The sequence below is a fragment of the Somniosus microcephalus genome, chromosome 4 (assembly GCF_052327205.1).
Source record: "Somniosus microcephalus isolate GS21.2 chromosome 4, FLI_Smic_1.0, whole genome shotgun sequence".
Taxonomy (NCBI): Eukaryota; Metazoa; Chordata; class Chondrichthyes; order Squaliformes; family Somniosidae; genus Somniosus; species Somniosus microcephalus.
In genome coordinates, this window is record NC_140990.1 from 163,177,081 (window position 1) to 163,198,691 (window position 21,611).

At 46.8% G+C, this 21,611-nt stretch overlaps 1 protein-coding gene across 2 annotated transcripts in view; it reads right to left on the reverse strand.

Moving 5' to 3' along the window:
* erbb4b (erb-b2 receptor tyrosine kinase 4b) overlaps nt 1-21,611 on the reverse strand; it is a 1,694,493-nt gene that overhangs the window by 1,063,508 nt on the left and 609,374 nt on the right. For both annotated transcript variants that reach the window (XM_085985415.1, XM_085985416.1), the window contains exon 3: nt 16,810-16,996. In XM_085985415.1, coding sequence (XP_085841541.1) covers nt 16,810-16,996 — 187 coding nt within the window. The remainder of the gene's footprint in view (nt 1-16,809; nt 16,997-21,611) is intronic.

Below are 21,611 nucleotides of genomic sequence, written 5' to 3' on the forward strand. Positions count from 1 at the left end.
CACCATTTACACCTTTGATTGCTGTGATTATCTCTCTGCAGAGGTGTGATAAATGGCAGTTAGAAAGATTACCTGTAAACATCTGACATTATTCTCTGACTATATAAGCTGCGTTTTTATGCATCTCTCCACTTCACCTGGTGAAGGAGCAGCGCTCCGAAAGCTTGTGATTTCAAATAAAGCTGTTGGAATATAACCTGGTGTTGTGTGATTTCTTACACTCATAATCTGAGTCAGCGGGTAATGCACTCACCCCATAATCTGAGTCAGGGGTTAATGCACTCACGCCATAATCCGAGTCAGGGGTTAATGCACTCACCCCATAATCTGAGTCAGAGTGTAATGCACTCACCCCATAATCTGAGTCAGAGGGTAATGCACTCACCCCATAATCTGTGTCAGAGGGTAATGCACTCACCTCATAATCTGAGTCAGAGGGTAATGCACTCACCTCATAATCTGAGTCAGAGGGTAATGCACTCACGCCATAATCTGAGTCAGAGGGTAATGCACTCACGCCATAATCTGAGTCAGAGGGTAATGCACTCACCCCATAATCTGAGTCAGGGGTTAATGCACTCACGCCATAATCCGAGTCAGGGGTTAATGCACTCACCCAATAATCTGAGTCAGAGTGTAATGCACTCACCCCATAATCTGAGTCAGAGGGTAATGCACTCACCCCATAATCTGTGTCAGAGGGTAATGCACTCACCGCATAATCTGAGTCAGACGGTAATGCACTCACCTCATAATCTGAGTCAGAGGGTAATGCACTCACGCCATAATCTGAGTCAGAGGGTAATGCACTCACCCCATAATCTGAATCAGAGGGTAATGCACTCACCCCATAATCTGTGTCAGAGGGTAATGCACTCACCCCATAATCTGAGTCAGACGGTAATGCACTCACCTCATAATCTGAGTCAGAGGGTAATGCACTCACCCCATAATCTGAGTCAGAGGGTAATGCACTCACCCCATAATCTGAGTCAGAGGGTAATGCACTCACCTCATAATCTGAGTCAGAGGGTAATGCACTCACCTCATAATCTGAGTCAGAGGGTAATGCACTCACCTCATAATCTGAGTCAGAGGGTAATGCACTCACCGCATAATCTGAGTCAGACGGTAATGCACTCACCTCATAATCTGAGTCAGAGGGTAATGCACTCACCTCATAATCTGAGTCAGAGGGTAATGGACTCACCCCATAATCTGAGTCAGAGGGTAATGCACTCACCCCATAATCTGAGTCAGAGGGTAATGCACTCACCTCATAATCTGAGTCAGAGGGTAATGCACTCACCTCATAATCTGAGTCAGAGGGTAATGCACTCACCCCATAATCTGAGTCAGAGGGTAATGCACTCACCCCATAATCTGAGTCAGAGGGTAATGGACTCACCCCATAATCTGAATCAGAGGGTAATGAACTCACCCCATAATCTGAGTCAGAGGGTAATGCACTCACCCCATAATCTGAGTCAGAGGGTAATGCACTCACCTCATAATCTGAGTCTGAGGGTAATGGACTCACCCCATAATCTGAGTCAGAGGGTAATGCACTCACCTCATAATCTGAGTCAGAGGGTAATGCACTCACCCCATAATCTGAATCAGAGGGTAATGCACTCACCGCATAATCTGTGTCAGAGGGTAATGCACTCACCGCATAATCTGTGTCAGAGGGTAATGCACTCACCCCATAATCTGAGTCAGAGGGTAATGCACTCACCCCATAATCTGAGTCAGAGGGTAATGCACTCACCCCATAATCTGTGTCAGAGGGTAATGCACTCACCGCATAATCTGTGTCAGAGGGTAATGCACTCACCCCATAATCTGAGTCAGAGGGTAATGCACTCACCCCATAATCTGAGTCAGGGGGTAATGCACTCACCCCATAATCTGAGTCAGAGGGTAATGCACTCACCCCATAATCTGAGTCAGAGGGTAATGCACTCACCCCATAATCTGAGTCAGAGGGTAATGCACTCACCTCAATCTGAGTCAGAGGGTAATGCACTCACCGCATAATCTGTGTCAGAGGGTAATGCACTCACCCCATAATCTGAATCAGAGGGTAATGCACTCACCTCATAATCTGAGTCAGAGGGTAATGCACTCACCCCATAATCTGAATCAGAGGGTAATGCACTCACCCCATAATCTGAATCAGAGGGTAATGCACTCACCCCATAATCTGAATCAGAGGGTAATGCACTCACCGCATAATCTGAGTCAGAGGGTAATGCACTCACCCCATAATCTGAGTCAGAGGGTAATGCACTCACCCCATAATCTGAATCAGAGGGTAATGCACTCACCCCATAATCTGAATCAGAGGGTAATGCACTCACCCCATAATCTGAGTCAGAGGGTAATGCACTCACCCCATAATCTGTGTCAGAGGGTAATGCACTCACCCCATAATCTGAATCAGAGGGTAATTCACTCACCGCATAATCTGAGTCAGAGGGTAATGCACTCACCCCATAATCTGAGTCAGAGGATAATGCACTCACCTCATAATCTGAGTCAGAGGGTAATGCACTCACCCCATAATCTGAATCAGAGGGTAATTCACTCACCGCATAATCTGAGTCAGAGGGTAATGCACTCACCCCATAATCTGAGTCAGAGGGTAATGCACTCACCCCATAATCTGAGTCAGAGGGTAATGCACTCACCCCATAATCTGAGCCAGAGGGTAATGCACTCACCTCATAATCTGAGTCAGAGGGTAATGCACGCACCCCATAATCTGAGTCAGAGGGTAATGCACTCACCCCATAATCTGAGTCTGAGGGTAATGCACTCACCTCATAATCTGAGTCAGAGGGTAATGCACGCACCCCATAATCTGAGTCAGAGGGTAATGCACTCACCTCATAATCTGAGTCAGAGGGTAATGCACTCACCTCATAATCTGAGTCAGAGGGTAATGCACGCACCCCATAATCTGAGTCAGAGGGTAATGCACTCACCTCATAATCTGAGTCAGAGGGTAATGCACTCACCTCATAATCTGAGTCAGAGGGTAATGCACTCACCTCATAATCTGAGTCAGAGGGTAATGCACTCACCCCATAATCTGAGTCTGAGGGTAATGCACTCACCTCATAATCTGAGTCAGAGGGTAAGGCACTCACCCCATAATCTGAATCAGAGGGTAATGCACTCACCCCATAATCTGAGTCAGAGGGTAATGCACTCACCCCATAATCTGAATCAGAGGGTAATGCACTCACCCCATAATCTGAGTCAGAGGGTAATGCACTCACCCCATAATCTGAGTCAGAGGGTAATGCACTCACCTCATAATCTGAGTCAGAGGGTAATGCACTCACCCCATAATCTGAATCAGAGGGTAATACACTCACCCCATAATCTGAATCAGAGGGTAATGCACTCACCCCATAATCTGAGTCAGAGGGTAATGCACTCACCCCATAATCTGAGTCAGAGGGTAATGCACTCACCCCATAATCTGAGTCAGAGGGTAATGCACTCACCCCATAATCTGAGTCAGAGGGTAATGCACTCACCTCAATCTGAGTCAGAGGGTAATGCACTCACCGCATAATCTGTGTCAGAGGGTAATGCACTCACCCCATAATCTGAATCAGAGGGTAATGCACTCACCGCATAATCTGTGTCAGAGGGTAATGCACTCACCCCATAATCTGAGTCAGAGGGTAATGCACTCACCTCATAATCTGAGTCAGAGGGTAATGCACTCACCCCATAATCTGAATCAGAGGGTAATGCACTCACCTCATAATCTGAGTCAGAGGGTAATGCACTCACCCCATAATCTGAATCAGAGGGTAATGCACTCACCCCATAATCTGAGTCAGAGGGTAATGCACTCACCGCATAATCTGAGTCAGGGGTTAATGCACTCACCTCATAATCTGAGTCAGAGGGTAATGCACTCACCTCATAATCTGAGTCAGAGGGTAATGCACTCACCTCATAATCTGTGTCAGAGGGTAATGCACTCACCCCATAATCTGAGTCAGAGGGTAATGCACTCACCTCATAATCTGAGTCAGGGGCTAATGCACTCACCTCATAATCTGAGTCAGAGGGTAATGCACTCACCTCATAATCTGAGTCAGAGGGTAATGCACTCACCTCATAATCTGTGTCAGAGGGTAATGCACTCACCTCATAATCTGAGTCAGAGGGTAATGCAGTCACCGCATAATCTGAGTCAGAGGGTAATGCACTCACCTCATAATCTGAGTCAGAGGGTAATGCACTCACCCCATAATCTGAATCAGAGGGTAATGCACTCACCGCATAATCTGAGTCAGGGGTTAATGCACTCACCTCATAATCTGAGTCAGAGGGTAATGCACTCACCGCATAATCTGAGTCAGGGGTTAATGCACTCACCTCATAATCTGAGTCAGAGGGTAATGCACTCACCGCATAATCTGAGTCAGAGGGTAATGCACTCACCCCATAATCTGTGTCAGAGGGTAATGCACTCACCTCATAATCTGAGTCAGAGGGTAATGCACTCACCCCATAATCTGAGTCAGAGGGTAATGCACTCACCCCATAATCTGTGTCAGAGGGTAATGCACTCACCTCATAATCTGAGTCAGAGGGTAATGCACTCACCTCATAATCTGAGTCTGAGGGTAATGCACTCACCCCATAATCTGAATCAGAGGGTAATGGACTCACCGCAATCTGAGTCAGAGGGTAATGCACTCACCCCATAATCTGAGTCAGAGGGTAATGCACTCACCTCATAATCTGAGTCAGAGGGTAATGCACTCACCTCATAATCTGAGTCAGAGGGTAATGCACTCACCCCATAATCTGAGTCAGAGGGTAATGCACTCACCCCATAATCTGAGTCAGAGGGTAATGCACTCACCTCATAATCTGAGTCAGAGGGTAATGCACTCACCCCATAATCTGAGTCAGAGGGTAATGCACTCACCCCATAATCTGAGTCAGAGGGTAATGCACTCACCCCATAATCTGAGTCAGAGGGTAATGCACTCACCCCATAATCTGAGTCAGGGGGTAATGCACTCACCCCATAATCTGAGTCAGAGGGTAATGCACTCACCTCATAATCTGAGTCAGAGGGTAATGCACTCACCTCATAATCTGAGTCAGAGGATTGTGGGTTCATAGTCCCACTCCACAGATATGAGCACAATGACATTTCAGTGCAGTACTGAGGGAGTGCGGCACGGTCTGTGGTGCCATCCTTCAGATGAGGCATTAAAACACGGCCCTGTCTGCCCTGTCAGCTGGATGTAAAAGCTCCCACGGCACTATTTCAAAGATGAGCAGGGGTCTTCCCCCTGGTGTCCTGGACCAATATTTATCCATCAACATCATTTAACAAAAACAGACTATCTGGTCATTATCACATTGCTGTTTGTGGGAGCTTGCTGTGCACAGATTAGCTGCTGCTTTCCCTACATTACAACAGTGACTGCACTTCAAAAGAAGTTCATTGGCTGTAAAGCACTTTAGGATGTCTTGAGGTTGTGAAAGGCGCTATATAAGTGCAAGTTTGTCTTTTCTTTACTTATGAAAAGCACCAACCATTTGTGCTCACCAGCAATGCTGTGTTGTTTGCACTGGGTGAGGCATGCCTGACTATACCACCAGCTTGCAATCAATGCCCTGTAGCTGGCCACCAGGAGGTGCCCAAGAGTGATTCTACCCTCTCCTCTTGCTGGGGCATATGAAGTGTCTGTTTAGCGCCTCCCTACTTGACATAGGATGGAGCAGAGAGTGCCTTGAACCCTACTCCATTCCCATCTAATAGGACTGAGTGTTTGGCACTGAGCATTGTTGGCAGTGCCTGGTGTGACACTCAACAATACAGATCAACATGTCCGTTGAGTTGGTGATCTCAGCCAGGGGTGGCACTTCTTGTTCCTGATCCCTATCCAGCAAGAAGCTCTGGAGGTGCATGTGTGTGAACATTAGAGGGGAAACATGTTCCCCAGATGACTACACATAGCCAGATCTTAAACTCGTGTGCTTTGAAGGGACCACAAAGCTGAAAACAGGATCAAGCTTGGCCTGTGAGAAAGAGAGAGAGAAAGAGCGAAAAAGAGAGTGAAAGAGAGAAAGAGATGACAAAGAGAGATGAGAAAGAGAGAGAAAGATGAGAGCGAGGGAGAAAGGAAGAAAGAAAGAAAAAAAGAAAGAAAAGCAAGACTTGCATTTCTATAGCACCTTTCGGAACTTCTGGACATCCCAAAGCACTTTACAAAGCCAATGAAATATTTTTGAAGTGTAGTCGCTGTTGTAATCACAGAATCACAGAAACCCCACAGTGCAGATAGAGGCCATTTCGGCCCATCGAGCCTGCACCGACACATATCCCACCCGATCCCCGTAACCCCTACACCAACACATATCCCACCCTATCCCCGTAACCCCACGTATTTAATCCCCCTAACACTAAGGGTCAATTTATCATAGCCAATCAACCTAACCCGCACATCTTTGGACTGTGGGAGGAAACCGGAGCACCCGGAGGAAACCCACGCAAACACGGGGAGAATGTGCAAACTCCACACAGACAGTCGCCCGAGGCCGGATTCGAACCCGGGTCTCTGGCGCTGTGAGGCAACAGTGCTAACCACTATGCCACCGTGCTGCTGTAATATAGGAAACATGGCAGCCAATTTGCACACACAAAGCTCCAACAAACAGCAATGTGATAATGACCAGTTTTAGTGGTATTGGTTGAAGGATAAATGTTGGCCAGGACTCCAGGAAGAACTTCCCTGCTCTTTTTCGAAATAGTGCCATGGGATTTTTTTATGTCCACCTGAGAGGGCAGACGGAGCCTCGGTTTAACATCCCATTTGCAAAACAGAACCTCCGACAGCGTAGCACTCCCTCAGCACTGCACAGGAGTGTCAACCTAGATTTTTTGTGCTCAGGTCCCTGGAGTGGGACTAGAACCCACAACCTCTGACTCAGAGACAAGAGCTACAGCTGACACACCTTCAGTGCCTGGGCCCACAGCTGAAGAATAGCCACAATGGATGAGGTACAAGATGGATGCCAGTGCCTGAGAGACTCATACCCCAGCGAGAGTCCGTACCTTCAGGAGTGGAGTAAAATGGAAGAAACTGGATAAAAGAATAATCAATATTCATTTTTTTGCATTTAATAAGCCCCTCTATTTAATCAGTCCAAGCATATTACAACAAAAGTTGACTGTCAGGCATCAGTTTACGTGCTGTCTGAGATAATGGCTTCAGATGCTTTCTTGGTGAATTAAGGTCAACTTACACTGGTAGTGAGAATCAGATATGAACAAGATCTTATCTCTGAATGTCCCATCAACTCGGGTGCCATTCTGCACAAAGTGCCCTGGCACGACCAGATATAAACCACCGCCTGTTGGAACAGATTGACAGACTGAGCAAAGCTGGTGCCAATCTTGGCTCTCAACAGCTGCTGAGACCCTGCTGCTCTCTATCCTGGCGATGCGTAGGCAAGTTTTCTCCTCAAAAAAGTAACACAGGCTCCACAATGAGAAATAACCTGCCACTGTGCATTTCTTGTAACTTGGCTTATGTCTTTCATGGGAGCTTTTGGCCTATTTGTGCAGAAGGGCTAATATACTTGTACCATGAACTAGGTTAACATGACTGAGATCTTTTTAACTGCCTTGCCAAACAGTTCTCACACTAAATGCATCATTTTGTTCTTGTAATTTTAACAATCCTCTTTCAAGCACTGCCATTAAAGAGCAGAATAACTGGCCATTCGTCAATGGCTGTTATGGGATCTGGCTGTGTTCAAAAAGGGCTGCCATATTTGTCTACATAAAAGCATTCACTGTACTTCCAAAATGATTCATTGGAGGGTGAATCTACGGTCCAGCACTCCAGTGGGAGGTGGTACTCGGGAGCCCATATCAAAAAGCAGCCAGCTGTGGTTTTCAATGCACTGGAATGCCAGTCTTTCTCTTACTGACTCACACAAATTTGCCAGCAGCTTGAAGCTTGAGTACTTATTTCCAACCAGCTGCGTACCAAATTTGGAGGTGCAATCAAAACACACACACGTGATCACAAACAAACACACATGCACACACACACACACACAAACACACTTGCACACACACGCACAAACACACATGCACACACACGCGCGCACACACAAACACACATGCACACACACGCGCGCACACACAAACACACATGCACACACACATGCGCACACACAAACACACATGCACACACACATGCGCGCACACAAACACATGCTTGCACACCAACACACACGCACGCACAAACACACATGCACACACACGTGCACACACATGCACAAACACACACGCACGCTCACACACATGCACACGCACAAACACACGAAGTAGAAACAGAAAATACTGGAAAACATACAGCAGGTCAGGCAGCATCTGTTGTGAGAGAAACAGAGCTAACGTTTCAGGTTTGTGAAAGGTCATCGACCTGAAACGTTAACTCCACAGATGCTACCTGACTGGCTGAGTGTTTCCAACATTAATTTTTTTTTAAGACGAAAGGGTCTAATGAGTGGCATGTAGAACTGAGCCAGGGCGCACTGCCCAGGCCCCAGTGCCAATCCTGCTTCATCGCTGGTCCCACCTACTTCAGTTGTTCTACTGACAGCAAGCTCTTCAATGTATCTTTCCACCTCATCTCTTCCTATCAACTGAATGTGAAACACCCATTTCTGTTCTGAGGAAGTACACTCTCCCCATCCCATCACAGATTTATTCATTCGGACAAAAATATGAATTAAAAAGATAAAGTAAGCTGTGAAGAAATATCTTTACTAATACTTCAGCGATGTTATCTAACAGCATATGGCGTGGCACAACTGAACGGTTAAATTTTTTAATTCTCATCCTTGTTTTCAAATCCCTCCATGGCCTCACCCCTCCCTATCTCTGTAACCTCCTCCAACCCTATGAGATCTCTGCGCTCCTCCAATTCTGGCCTCTTGTGAACCCATATTTCAATCGCTCCTCCATTGGTGGCCGTGCTTTCAGCTGTCTTGGCCTGAAGCTCTGGAATTCCCTCCCTAAATCTCTACCGCTCTCTCCTCCTTTAAGCTTCTTAAAACCTACCTCTTTGGTCAAACTTTTGGTCACCTGTTCTCATATCTCCTTATGTGGCTCAGTGTCAAATTCTGTCTGATTACGCTCTTGTGAAGCGCCTTGGGATGTTTTACTATGTCAAAGGTGCTATTTAAATGCCAGTTGTTGTTGTTAAATGATCTGGCATTCAGTTTGGCAACTATTGTGCAATTTTGATGAACTAAAAAGAAAGGTGCGTTTTTGCCAATTCGCTTCCATCCCCTTTGGCATTGTGACTCCCTGCCTTGATAGGATTCATAAGGCACCATTAGGATAGTGAGGGAGCTCAAAATACAGCTGGGGTGGTGGTGGTGGTGGGAGGAATGCTCGATGTGCTAAACCTCATCGGGCACCTGCTCCTCAGAAAAATGAGTGTTGAGGCCTAATGCCCACAACATGCCCCGAGGCAGGCCAAGGGCACTCGGAGCCAGCGCACAAGCTGTGTCGGACTCGTTAACTTTCTGACTTTCATTTAAATTAGGCATGTTGCCCAATGATGTGGCTGGAGCATCAGAGCAATGTTGCAGCCTCACAGCACCCATTTGGAATGGCAATTAAGGGCACTGCCTTTCACTTCCTTAAAAAAAAAGAATTGGGTACCACTGGCCTTAATTCTCAGTGCCCATTACCCCTGCGCTCCCACCAGCAACACATCACTTGGGCTTCACTATAGGCCCCACAATGCCAATAAGCTATTGAACAAAGGGGGCATTTGCATCTACGTTTCTGTCTGCAACTGATTATTATATATATATATAAAAGATCTAAACACACAGAGCAGAGGTTGCTCGATAGCAATCAGCAGAGCGAACCAATCCTTTTCTCTCTAGGCCAGGACTACTGAGATCAGTTGTAGTGCCCCGAACACTGCCTTGCTGAAATCAGTTAATTCAGCACAGAGCAGGGATGGAACCCAACATCCCACAAACAGCGATGTGATAGTGACCAGATACTCTGCTTCAGTGGGGTTGGTTGAGAAACAAAATGTTGGCCTCGACACTGGCACAACTCCCTGCTCTTGCATGAGTGCCATGGAACCTCCACCATCCACTTGTTTTAAGGGCTCGTTGAAAACACAGCACCTCCAACAATACAGCAGTTGCCCCCGCAGTACTCACTGAAGTATCAGCCAAGAGTAGGTGCTCAAGTCCTAGAGTGGGGCTTGAACGCACAACCCTCTGATTCAGAGGCGAGAGTGCTATACTGAGTCAAGCTGACATCGAATCAGAGTAAGAGGGGAAAAAAGCATTAAAGTAATATAAACTGTACATCACTACCAGGGACTACAAGAGTTAATCGGATATAAGGCAGCTTCCTTCCATAATGGTACAGAAAAAGTTACCGTGTTGGATTTTGGAAGAGAGGAACATTGTTTGCTTTAGACTGGGGCATGCCCCAGTTTCTTGCATGAGGGGATTGCATCTTTCTACTGCAAGGTGGCACACAGTCAAAGTCTCTAAATCACTCCTGCCTTTATTGCTGAGTGCAGTGAACCTGTGTGTTTCATCTTTTGTTGAGGAATTCATATTTCACAGTTCTGGCAGTTGACCCTACAAGATAATTTACTCCTCTGAATGATTACCTTAATTAAAATGTCAGGGTGACATTTTTGCCAGCACACAGATTATAGCAGTTTAACTAGTGTTTGGTAGTTGGGAGTAACAGAAGAGGAGGTGTGGAAGTTCAACAGTTTCAGACACTCCCCACATATCTTTCCGGCACCATTTTACATGCATGTCGACTATTTATTTCAGCTTCTGTACAAATCTACTCACAAGCTAAGAGAAACAAAGACTCACAATTATACAGGCCAAAGCGCTTTACAACAAATGAAGTACAGGTTGAGCGTCCCAAATTCGGAGTTCCGGAATCCGGGATGTTCCGGAATCCGGGACAATTGGTGGCAGGGGTCCAGAATACGTAAAATGTTCCGGAATCTGGACACCCTGAGGGAGGCTTACCAAAAACGCAACCTGGGCCCAGTCATTTCCAGACTCGGCGCGTGTTTCTGATGTCCGAAGTCCGGAAATATCACAACCTGGGCTCGGGCGTTTCCAGACTTCGGACATCAGAAACACGTTCCAAAGTCCGGAAAACCCCGATAACTGGCTCGGCCTCGGTCCCGAGGTTGCTGGATTTGGGACGCTCAACTTGTACTTTTTGAAGTGTAGTCGCTGTTGCAATGTAGGAAACAGGGCAGCTAATTTGCGCACAGCAAGCTCCCACAAACAGCAATGTGATAATGACCAGTTAATCTGTTTTTAATGATGTTGGTTGCGGGATAAATAGTGGCAAGGACACTGGGAAGAACTCCCCTGCTCTTCTTCAAAATAGTGCCGTGGCATCTTTTACATCCACACGAGAGGGCAGGCGGGGCCTCAGTTTAATGTCTCATCCAAAAGACGGCACCTCCGACAGTGCAGCACTTCTTCAGAACTACACTGGAGTGCTGGCCTAGATTTTTGTGCTCAAGTCCCTGGAGTAGGGCTATGAACCCACAACCTTCTGAGTCAGAGGCGGAAGTTCTACCCACTGAGCCATAAGGATCTTTTTCCACATTTCATATCCAATTAAAGAGGATACTGCACAGTTAGTGGTATTACAGGGGTTGCTTCACCTGTGAGAAGGACCCTTTAATTAATCTGGATCTCTCCTGGAGTGCAGGTCTGCAATTAACACATGATTCTCATGTCAGGATTATTCAGATACTTTTTGCATCGCTTATATCTATTATACTTCTCTAAAGGTTACCATTTATGACTAATTGTTGAAGCAACTCATATTGCACTAACAAGAAAAGCTTTATTGAATGCGATATCCAACAGTGCCTTTAAGAACCCCGGAGCGTGAGAGATTAGGTGGTTGACAGAATGCAGTGTGTAACTCTAGGTAATAATCGATGAATTATTATGATACACGTTCTTGTCATTGGCTCCATGTTTATTTGTTTTTTAGGGACACCTTTTTTTCTCATCCCAATCACCAGTAGTGATACTGACTGGGGCAAAACGGTCCTGTTTCTGCTTATTGCCTCTCCTAATGATGTAGCCCAAGTAGGGAATTGCAGGGGGCAACCTCAAGTCCTACAGCTCCCGCGCTCAGCGCTTTGGAGCCATGGAGTTCCTACTTTCATTATTTTATCATGCTCGATATGCGCTGGAGAACGATTGAATTTCCACGGGGAATCCGCCACTCGTCCGCCGTAACTCAGCCATAATACCGTCGTAACTCCACCGCGTCACCGCCGTTTCCACGGCTTTTCTGCTAAAGCTACAGTGGAGGAGTGGAAAAAGCCCCATGGACACTCACCCCATAAGTATAACGTCACAACGTATGGAAAGTTAGGGACAAGGAAAGGCCATTTGGCCCGTAGAAACCTATCCCCCTGGTACCTCCATTTACCCACCATAACCCTAGCTGTGTTTTCCCTCTATTACGCAGCCTGGCAGACTATTCTGAAGATTCTTCACACTTTGAGTAAACAGATCCTTCCTGATGTACCAGTTCTAAATTTACTGTTCACTAATTTCCATTTCAGTCCTCTGGGTCTACTTTCTTGGCTTCCTGTGAAATAATCATAGCTCCAAATGGGATTAACTGGCTCATGAAACTAACAAACAAATGCCTGTGGTAACCCAACCCTACTATGAAGGCACCATTGAGTGACGTGGATGAGTCAGGGCACGTGTATTCAACAATAGGGCTGCTGTGTACACAATGTGTCCTCCTCCAACCTCAAGTGACTGAAACTCCAGTAAACACTCACCAACCTGAAAAGCGTTCAGGTGATTATTTCAATGATTTCCTGTTTCCTTATGCATTGTTCATTGTTCTGGGTGGTTAACCATTTTGGACTGCCCACTGCCAATCAGCACTTTGATTGAGATCTCCACACCGATGGATTTTATCACGCAGACACCACGAGGAGCAAACTGTTTGTCTTTCTGTTCACTCAGAGATTGATTTGTTGAAACTGTTTAACCTGTGCCCTTGCAGCCATTTCTCCCAATTGAGATAACAGAGATATATATATAAAGGTAAGAAGGGGCAGCGTGTTTGTGAGAAGTCTTGAAATTAATATAAGGCCTCTCGAGTGCCGAAGCCGAATTTCCCCAACCTGGACACCTCTCTGCTGTCTGAAGACACGTTTACATTCATTTCAGCTGCTGGTGCATCCGGCAGCCCCATCAGTGTAAACCTGGCAATCTTTTCTTTCCCCACGGAGCTTTCCCAGCAGCTGCTGGTTTTACTGGGAGGAGTAAAAGTGCTGCTGGAGCTGCCTCGTGTGTTTTACATTGTGATACGACAGACATTCCCATTATCACCACATGACGTTACAACACAATGTCACGATGTCACGACATCGCACCTGCATGTGTGAAGAGGTGCTTCCTGATTTCACTCCTGATCAGCCTGGCTCTAATTTTAAGGTTATGCCCCCTTTGTTCCGGACTCCCCCACCAGAGGTATAAGCTCCTTTGTATCTACCCTATTGAATCATTTAATCATTTGAAACACCTCGATTTGATCGCCTCTTAATCTTTGAACTCAAGGGAATAAAAGGCTGACGAAGGGTCCCCAACTTGAAATATTGACTCGGTTTCTCTCTCCTCGATGCTGCCTGGTCTGCTGAGTGTTTCCAGCATTTTCTGTTGTTATTTCAGATTTCCAGCATCCGCAGTATTTTGCTATTGGAATAAAAGGCTAGTCTGTGCAACCTGTCCTCATAATTTAACCCTTTCAACTCCTATTTTCTACAAGCTCACAGCTTGAACTTGTGCTGTGAGAACACTAGCATGTGATTCTTTTATTACTAATGGATGCGTTAACCCAGTTAAATAAATGTTAAAATAGCAGGATAGGGGAACTTCATACCAAGACTGAGAGCACTGCCAATTTTTCCTTTTCAAGTATTTATCCAATTCCCTTTTGAAAGTTACTATTGAATCTGCAGATCACAATGTGGGACATAGAAACGGAGCAAAGTCTCTGATGTATCTGTCAGGTGGGGGCACAGTGAGATAAATAGCGTTGGGTGGAGTCTATCTTATCGAAGCTGGAACTTTCAGTCAGGGTGGCACTGTGTCCTATGGTTTGCAGGGCTATGGGGAAAGAGCAGGGGGAGTGAGACTAATTGGAGAGCTCTTTCAAAGTGCCGGCACAGGCACGATGGGCCGAATGGCTTCCTCCTGTGCTGTCCGATTCTATCAATGAAAACAGATAATTCTGGAAATGCGCAGCAGGTTGATCGGCTTCTGAAAGAGAAAATCTTGAGTGTGTTGCTTTGTCACAACTCAAACATGTTGCGATGCGGAGTCTGCCTGAGATATTATCCCAGTTATCCGACATGCAATGACTGCGTGTGAGGCTCTCGCTGTAGCAGAAGACTTTGCAAAATAAAAAAACCTACCCTGTTGCTTTTGTAAGGCATACTGATATTACCAACCCTCCTGCCAGTGGAAACATTTTCTCCTTATTTACTCTATCAAAACTCTTCATGATTTTGAACACCTTCATTAAATCTCCCCTTAAACTTCTCTGCTCTAAGCAGAACAATCCCAGCTTGTCTAGTCTTTCCACATGTGTGAGTTCCCTCATCCCTGGCACCATTCCAGTAAATCTCCTCTGCACCCATTCTAAGGCCTTGACATCCTTCCTAAAGCGCGGTGCCCAGAATTGGACACAACACTGGCTGAGTCCTAAACAGTGTTTTATAAAGGTTTAGCATCACTTCCTTACTTCTGTACTCTATTCCTGCTTAAATGCCTTTTTACTGAAGCAATGTAGGGTTGGATTTCAGCAACCTCGGCAGGTCCGTGGCGAAAGGCGTTGGTGGCGGGTCCCGACCCTGCTGCTGGCTCCAGCCCGCTGTCCAAAATGACTTTCCCTTGATTCGGCTTGTTAAGCCCACCGAGCACGTTTGCCGGTCAATTGAAGGAAGCGGTCTGATGACGCCATTTGATGATGCGTCCTTCCTTAAAGGGACCATGCGCAAATTGATTTTGACATTTGTGGCTGTCGGTGTTCTACAGCATTGAGGTGCTACAAACACTGACAATCACTGCACAGAGGTGCACTGCTGCACCCAGGCTATCCCATGACACCCTCCATATGCTTATGGAGGGAGTCACAGCACGCAGTGAGGTCGTCCTCCCTACCCATGGGTGGAAGGGACCTCCCCAGGAGATCAACGCAGCCTGGTTGCACATTGCACAGAAGGACACAAGCTGGGATGTGGTCAGGAGGACCAGGCTGCAGTGGCGCAAACCTTTCAATGATCTCAGTAGATCATGAAACGTTACTGCAAAGCCACACTCAGCCTCATCCTGCTGTGCCACTCATCACATCCACATCACTCTGCCTTCCCTACCCTACTCCTGCACATCCTTACTCACCCCAACTTACTTTGCACCTCCACCCATCTCTCTCTATCTACATTATCACATCCCCATCTCACTAGCTACCCCTCACACTCACCATCATCCTAGTCCAAACATACCAACTAACAACACACAACGGTAGCCACTTGTGTGTTTTAGCCAATGTTCATGTGAAGTTTCTGTTAATGTGGTGTCAAACATTGAAACCTTTATTTTCAACACTTTGCGTTCTTGGACAGATTTGTGTGAACCTTTGGAAGTGGCTTAGTGAGTTGCAGTGAATGGTGAGACATAACGGTACCCCCCGCAATGGTGATGAGTGTGAAAGGAATGGCTTGGGCATATGTAGAGATGCCCAAGAGATGTAGAGATGGTGTTGGAGTGGGGTGGTGCCAACCTGGCACATCATGTGGCAGCCAGGGTGTACAGCATCAAATTAAGTAAATCTGGCCATGGTGAGGCCATCCCTGGCCTCCCGGGCAGCAACGTGGTTGGGTGCTGATGCCCTGTGTCCTGTGCAGCATCAGTTGATTGCAGAGATGGTTGGTGATGTTGTTGGTGCTGCTGGTGTTGGGACTGATCGTGGTGGAATTCTGAGGACCAAGGTGAGATAGTTTCTAGGGCACCGATGCTGATGGAATAGATGGCAGGTGAACTGCAGATGACAGAAGAGATCTGTCAATGGTGAGAGGTTGTTCCAATGAGGTGCCACGGGATAGAGAGTTTACTCCACACACTTGCAAACTGCATAAAGCTGTCTTCCAAATGCAGTAAGCAACAGCTTGAGAGCTTGGAAAGTGAACAGCTGTGAGATAGAAGCTTTTATAGCACATTTGCAGCTGTCAAGTAATGAGATGATCCCATGGTCATACAACTCCTGACCTCCTTAGCTGACGTGATCCCTGAGCAGCGTGGACCCTGTGGGCATCCTCGTGAAATGGTAAGGTGAGCTCCAAATACTTCTTAATGGGCTGTTAACAAGGTCATAATGTCCTGAATTGCCTCCCCTGCTGCTGCATGTCGGGTCTGCTCAGCGCTGACAGACCCAACATCTTGGAAAGTTGCATGGCGGCAGGACGACAGCGGGGTCCCGACCCGCTGTCAAAAATTTTTTTTTCCCCACCCGATCCACCACCGGACGCGCTCGCTGACAACCCGGAAAATTCCCCCCATTGAGTCGGCAAGGTTTATTCTGCAAGTTTTGTATGACAGGTGAACTGAATCAATGCAGTGAGTGTCAAACTAAAGGGAGCCCATTATTCATGCTCTGAATATGTCAACAGGTCTTACCTGTCATGTTTTGCAGACCCAGCTGCCTCAATCCAAAGGCCCCATCCTTCTTGTAGTTGAGCAGGATTGTTAGTGCATAGCGTTCTTCATACAACTTTGTCCCACGAATGATCCTTAGATTTTCCAAAGGCAGATAATCAAACTGGTTCAGGGCTGCCAGGATATATCCAGTGACTTCTCGAATGGACTGTAGATTAAAAAAAAACACACACAGCTTGGTCAGAAAATCAGCAATCAGCACCCGCAGTCTTTGCTAACCGTAAACTTAGCCGAAGCGGTAATGGGAGAGGAGGAGAGCAATGATCTCAGTTTGGGTGTCAGCCTCTCTCTTGTGAAAAGGACAGGCAGTCCCAGCCTGGAAAATAGAAATGTACGGCTGATCCCAGCCAGCAAGCCAGTAGGGATGCTGCAAATAGGGACCCCTGAATTTGCTAAAGGAAAATCAACCAGGATCTTCCCTGCGAAGCACACCCGATAGTTCAGCTGGTTAGGGCAGTGCGGAGCTGAGCTATACAGACCGGAAGGATCCCGGATTCAATCCCTGGTCTGTGCTGTGGTAGCTAATATCAGCTGGGTGGCAGACAGTGATGGTTCTGTGCTAGGGAGCTGGGGTGGGGGGCGGGGGGAACCAGCCACTTCTGATCTCCACACTGTGATCATTGCTGGAACCGTGTGTGTGTGCCGACATTGAGCAAGGACAGGGTCGGCCCAGCTGTGAGGCATCTAGAAGTCAAATAGCCTGCCTAGATTGGGGAATGAAAGGTTCCTTTGGACCCAAATGGCAATAGTCAATGCCTTGGAGAGCGGAGGGGAGGGGAGGTGATGGGAGGGAAGATGAGGGGAGGGGAGGAGTAGGGATGGCAAGGGAGGGAGAGGAGGTGAGGGGGTGGAGGTGGGAGTGGAAGGGAGGGGAGGGAAGGTGAGGAGATGGGAGGGGAGGGAAGGGAAGGTGAGGAGAGGGGAAGGGAGGGAAGGGGAGGAGAGGGGAAGGGGAGGAGAGGGGAAGGGAGGGGATGGGGAGGGGAGGGAAGGGGAGGAGAGGGGAAGGGAGGGGAAGGAAGGGAAGGAAGGTGAGGGGAGAGGGAGGGAGGGGAGGGGAGGAGAGGGGAAAGGAGGGAGGAGAGAAGGGGAAGAGAGGGAGAGGAGCTGAGGGAGTGAAGCTGGGGAAGGGAAGGGAGGGGAAGGAAGGGAGGGGAGGAGAGGGGAAGGGAGGGGAGAGGAAGGGAGAGGAGGGGAGGAGAGGGGAAGGGAGGGAGGGGAGAAAAGTGTCAGAGAAAGGAGGGGGAAATCTACAGCACATGACATGCCTTAATACTTCTGTGAAATTTATTTTAATACTAGAAATTTTATATTGATTTGATTGCGGGGGACATAAAGTTCTCCAGTTTTGTGTCCCAGATATAAGGACAAAATCAGCCGCAGAGTGCAGCACTGTCCCTTTGGACCTGGTGCAGCAGACTGAAATGCTGCAGTGCTAGTTTCAGCCACTAGGGGAGCTTTTCCACATCTGCCTGATGTCCTCTCACAGTCACCACAATGTGGAGATGCCGGTGTTGGACTGGGGTGGACAAATGTGAGAAGTCACAGAACACCAGGTTATAGTCCAACAGCTTTATTTGAGATCACAAGCTTTCGGAGCGCTGCTCCTTCATCAGGTGAAGTGTCACCACAATCAAGAGACAGTTCCAGACATTGCCAACTCTTACCCAATGACTGTCTACCTTAATGTTTGCCACTGTCAAGTGATAGATCCTAGACCTGTAAAACCGGAAAGACTTTTAACTCCTGCAGTCAATCACGTGGCCTATTTCAATGGTATTTGGCATAAAGCTGGAGAATATGAATTCAGTACTCTGGAGAGAGTTGATAAAGGTGGATTTGGAATGTTTTAATAAACTGACCCCACTTAATCTCCAGCCTCAGCGACCTGCTGCTGCTGAGGTGTGTGGTTACTGCTGATTCCCAAACTAGCAGGAGAGGAAAGCACGAGTTTATATTCTCCATTGATTTCTCAATGTGCTTTTCTTGTTCAAAAGGAAAACAAAACAATTGTCACGATAACATTATTCTGTAGAAATTTATCCTTGGGCTAGATGAGATCTTTGCTTATGTTCTACAGCTTTAAAACATGCCCAGACCTGTTGGGTTGCGATTGTTGTAAATGAAGAATAGGATCAACACCAATTATAATTCAATTATAAAATATAAAAGCTCACAGAAGGGTTTACATAAAGAAAGAACTTGCATTTATATAGTGCCTTTCATGACCTCATGATGTCCCAAAGTGCTTTACTTTTGAAGTACTTGTCACTGTTGTAATGCAGGAAACGTGGCAGCCAATTTGTGCGCAGCAAGATCCCACAAACAGCAACGTGATAACTGACCAACTGCACTGGAGCATCAGCTCAGATTTTGTGCTCACGTCTCTGGAGTGGGATTATGAACCCACAACCTTCTGCCCCAGAGGCGAGAGTGCTGCCACTGAGCATAACTACCTGTGTCAACTGTTAAAGAGATAAAGAAGTGTACACTGCAGCAGGAAAACGCTGTCATCTTTTTCTTGCTCTGTGTCTGTTGTGGTTATGGAGGATTGGATTTATTTCATAAAACCAAATCTCCTTTGTTCCCCCTGTAACTCAATTGAACAAATATCATAGAACTGAGAATAATCAGGCCAATTTACACAGAGGGCTGTTATACCAAATGCTCCAAGTCTGTCTATCCTCAACTCTCTCAGTTGTCAATTGTACCTGTAAAGACATCTAAATATATCTTTGATGGTGGGAAATGAGGAAAGGATTGGAAACAGACTCTTCAGCCTTGAAAGGAGACAAATGAGAGGGTTTTTATAAATCTATCAAAGATACTGAGTGAAGTAGAAAGGGTAAATGCAGAACTTTAGTTGGTTAAATAACACAGCTGTACGACAAAGTGACTTAGGTACCAACTGGTAAAAGGCAAGTGCAGGACAGATGCCGGGAAGCTCTTTAACACAGAGAGTGATTAATACCAGGAATATCTTCAGAGTGGGATAGTGGAGACAGAACATCTTGAGTCAGTCTGATGCTGTTCAGGAGGGACATAGGTGTAATTTAATTTTAATTCTCGGACCGGCCCAATGGACTGAAATGGTCCTTTCCAGTCCTGTACATTCCTACAAGAGGCAGCAGTTAGACTACCTGGGGTATACTTCCCAACCACTATATTGCACAAAGGGTTAGTATCCACATGAAAAAAGCATTCAGAGGGATTGAACATGAGCATGTGAAGCATTCTGAAAATATTCTGCCTACCTTTGCTACCCTAAACCCATTATCTTCCCGTCTTTGCTGAATTGGATGTTCATCCAAGTGCATGTTAGAGGCTTGGTTGGTGTAAGCAGTGGGGTTGAAATTCTTCCGGGGATCTGTCGCTCTTCTGGCGTAACTCCAGTGGAATCACCAGTAATACGGCAAAGTTGTGCCGGATCTCCGCCATTTCCAGGAGATTCCTGGCTGCCCTATAAGGGGTGGGATCTCAGTCTGCTCCTTCCAAAGTAAACAACGCTAAGAGGGCGGGGTCTCCCTAAACTGGGGTTTCCTGCTCCTAGACCTGGACGGGGCCCCAGTGTTTCTGTGGTGACCAGTACACCCAGTGAGTGAAGGTGGGACCGGACTACATAGAAACATAGAAGATAGGAGCAGGAGTAGGCCATTCGGCCCCTCGAGCCTGCTCCGCCATTCAATGCGATCATGGTTGATCATCCAAATTCAGTACCCTGTCCCTGCTTTCTCCCTGTATCCCTTGATCCCTTTAGCCTTAAGAAATATATCCAACTCCTTCTTGAATATATTTAATGAATTGGCCTCTACTGCCTTCTGTGGTAGAGAATTCCACAGGTTCACCACTCTCTGGGTGAAGAAATTCCTCCTCATCTCTGTCCTAAATGGCTTACCCCTTATCCTTAGACTGTGACCCCTGGTTCTGGACTCCCCGACCATCGGGAACATCTTTCCTGCATCTAGTCTGCCTAGTCCTGTTAGAATTTTATAAGTTTCAATGAGATCCCCTCTCATTCTTCTAAACTCCAGCGAGTACAAGCCCAATCGACCCAATCTCTCCTCATACGTCATTCCTGCCATCCCAGGTATCAGCCTTGTGAATTTTCGCTGCACTCCTTCCATGGCAAGAACATCCTTCCTCAGATAAGGTGATCAAAACTGCACACAATACTCAAGATGTGGTCTCACCAAGGCCCTGTACAACTGCAGCAAGACATCCTTGTTCCTGTACTCAAACCCTCTCGCTACGAAGGCCAACATACCATTTGCCTTCTTAACCATCTGCTGCACCTGCATGCTTACCTTCAGCGACTGGTGCACAAGGACGCCCAGGTCTCGTTGCACATCCCCTTCTCCCAATCTATTGCCATTCAGATAATAATGTGCCTTCCTGTTTTGACACCAAAGTGGAAAACCTCGCATTTATCCACGTTATATTGCATCTGCCATGCTTCTGCCCAATCACCCAACCTGTCCAAATCATACTGGAGTTTCTCGGCATCCTCCTCACAGCACACACACACACCCAGCTTTGTGTCGTCTGCAAACTTGGAGATATTACATCTAGTTACCTCGTCCAGATCATTAATATATATTGTGAATACAGGAAACTTTTTTTTATCCGGCACGGACGGGACCGACGTGGTGCCGGTTCATCAAAAATTCCGGATAACCGAAAGCTATAGTAAAAGATACGGAGCTGAGAGCTCCGTATAAAGCAACAAACTCTGTTGCTTAGCAACAGCTTCAGAACAATGGCCA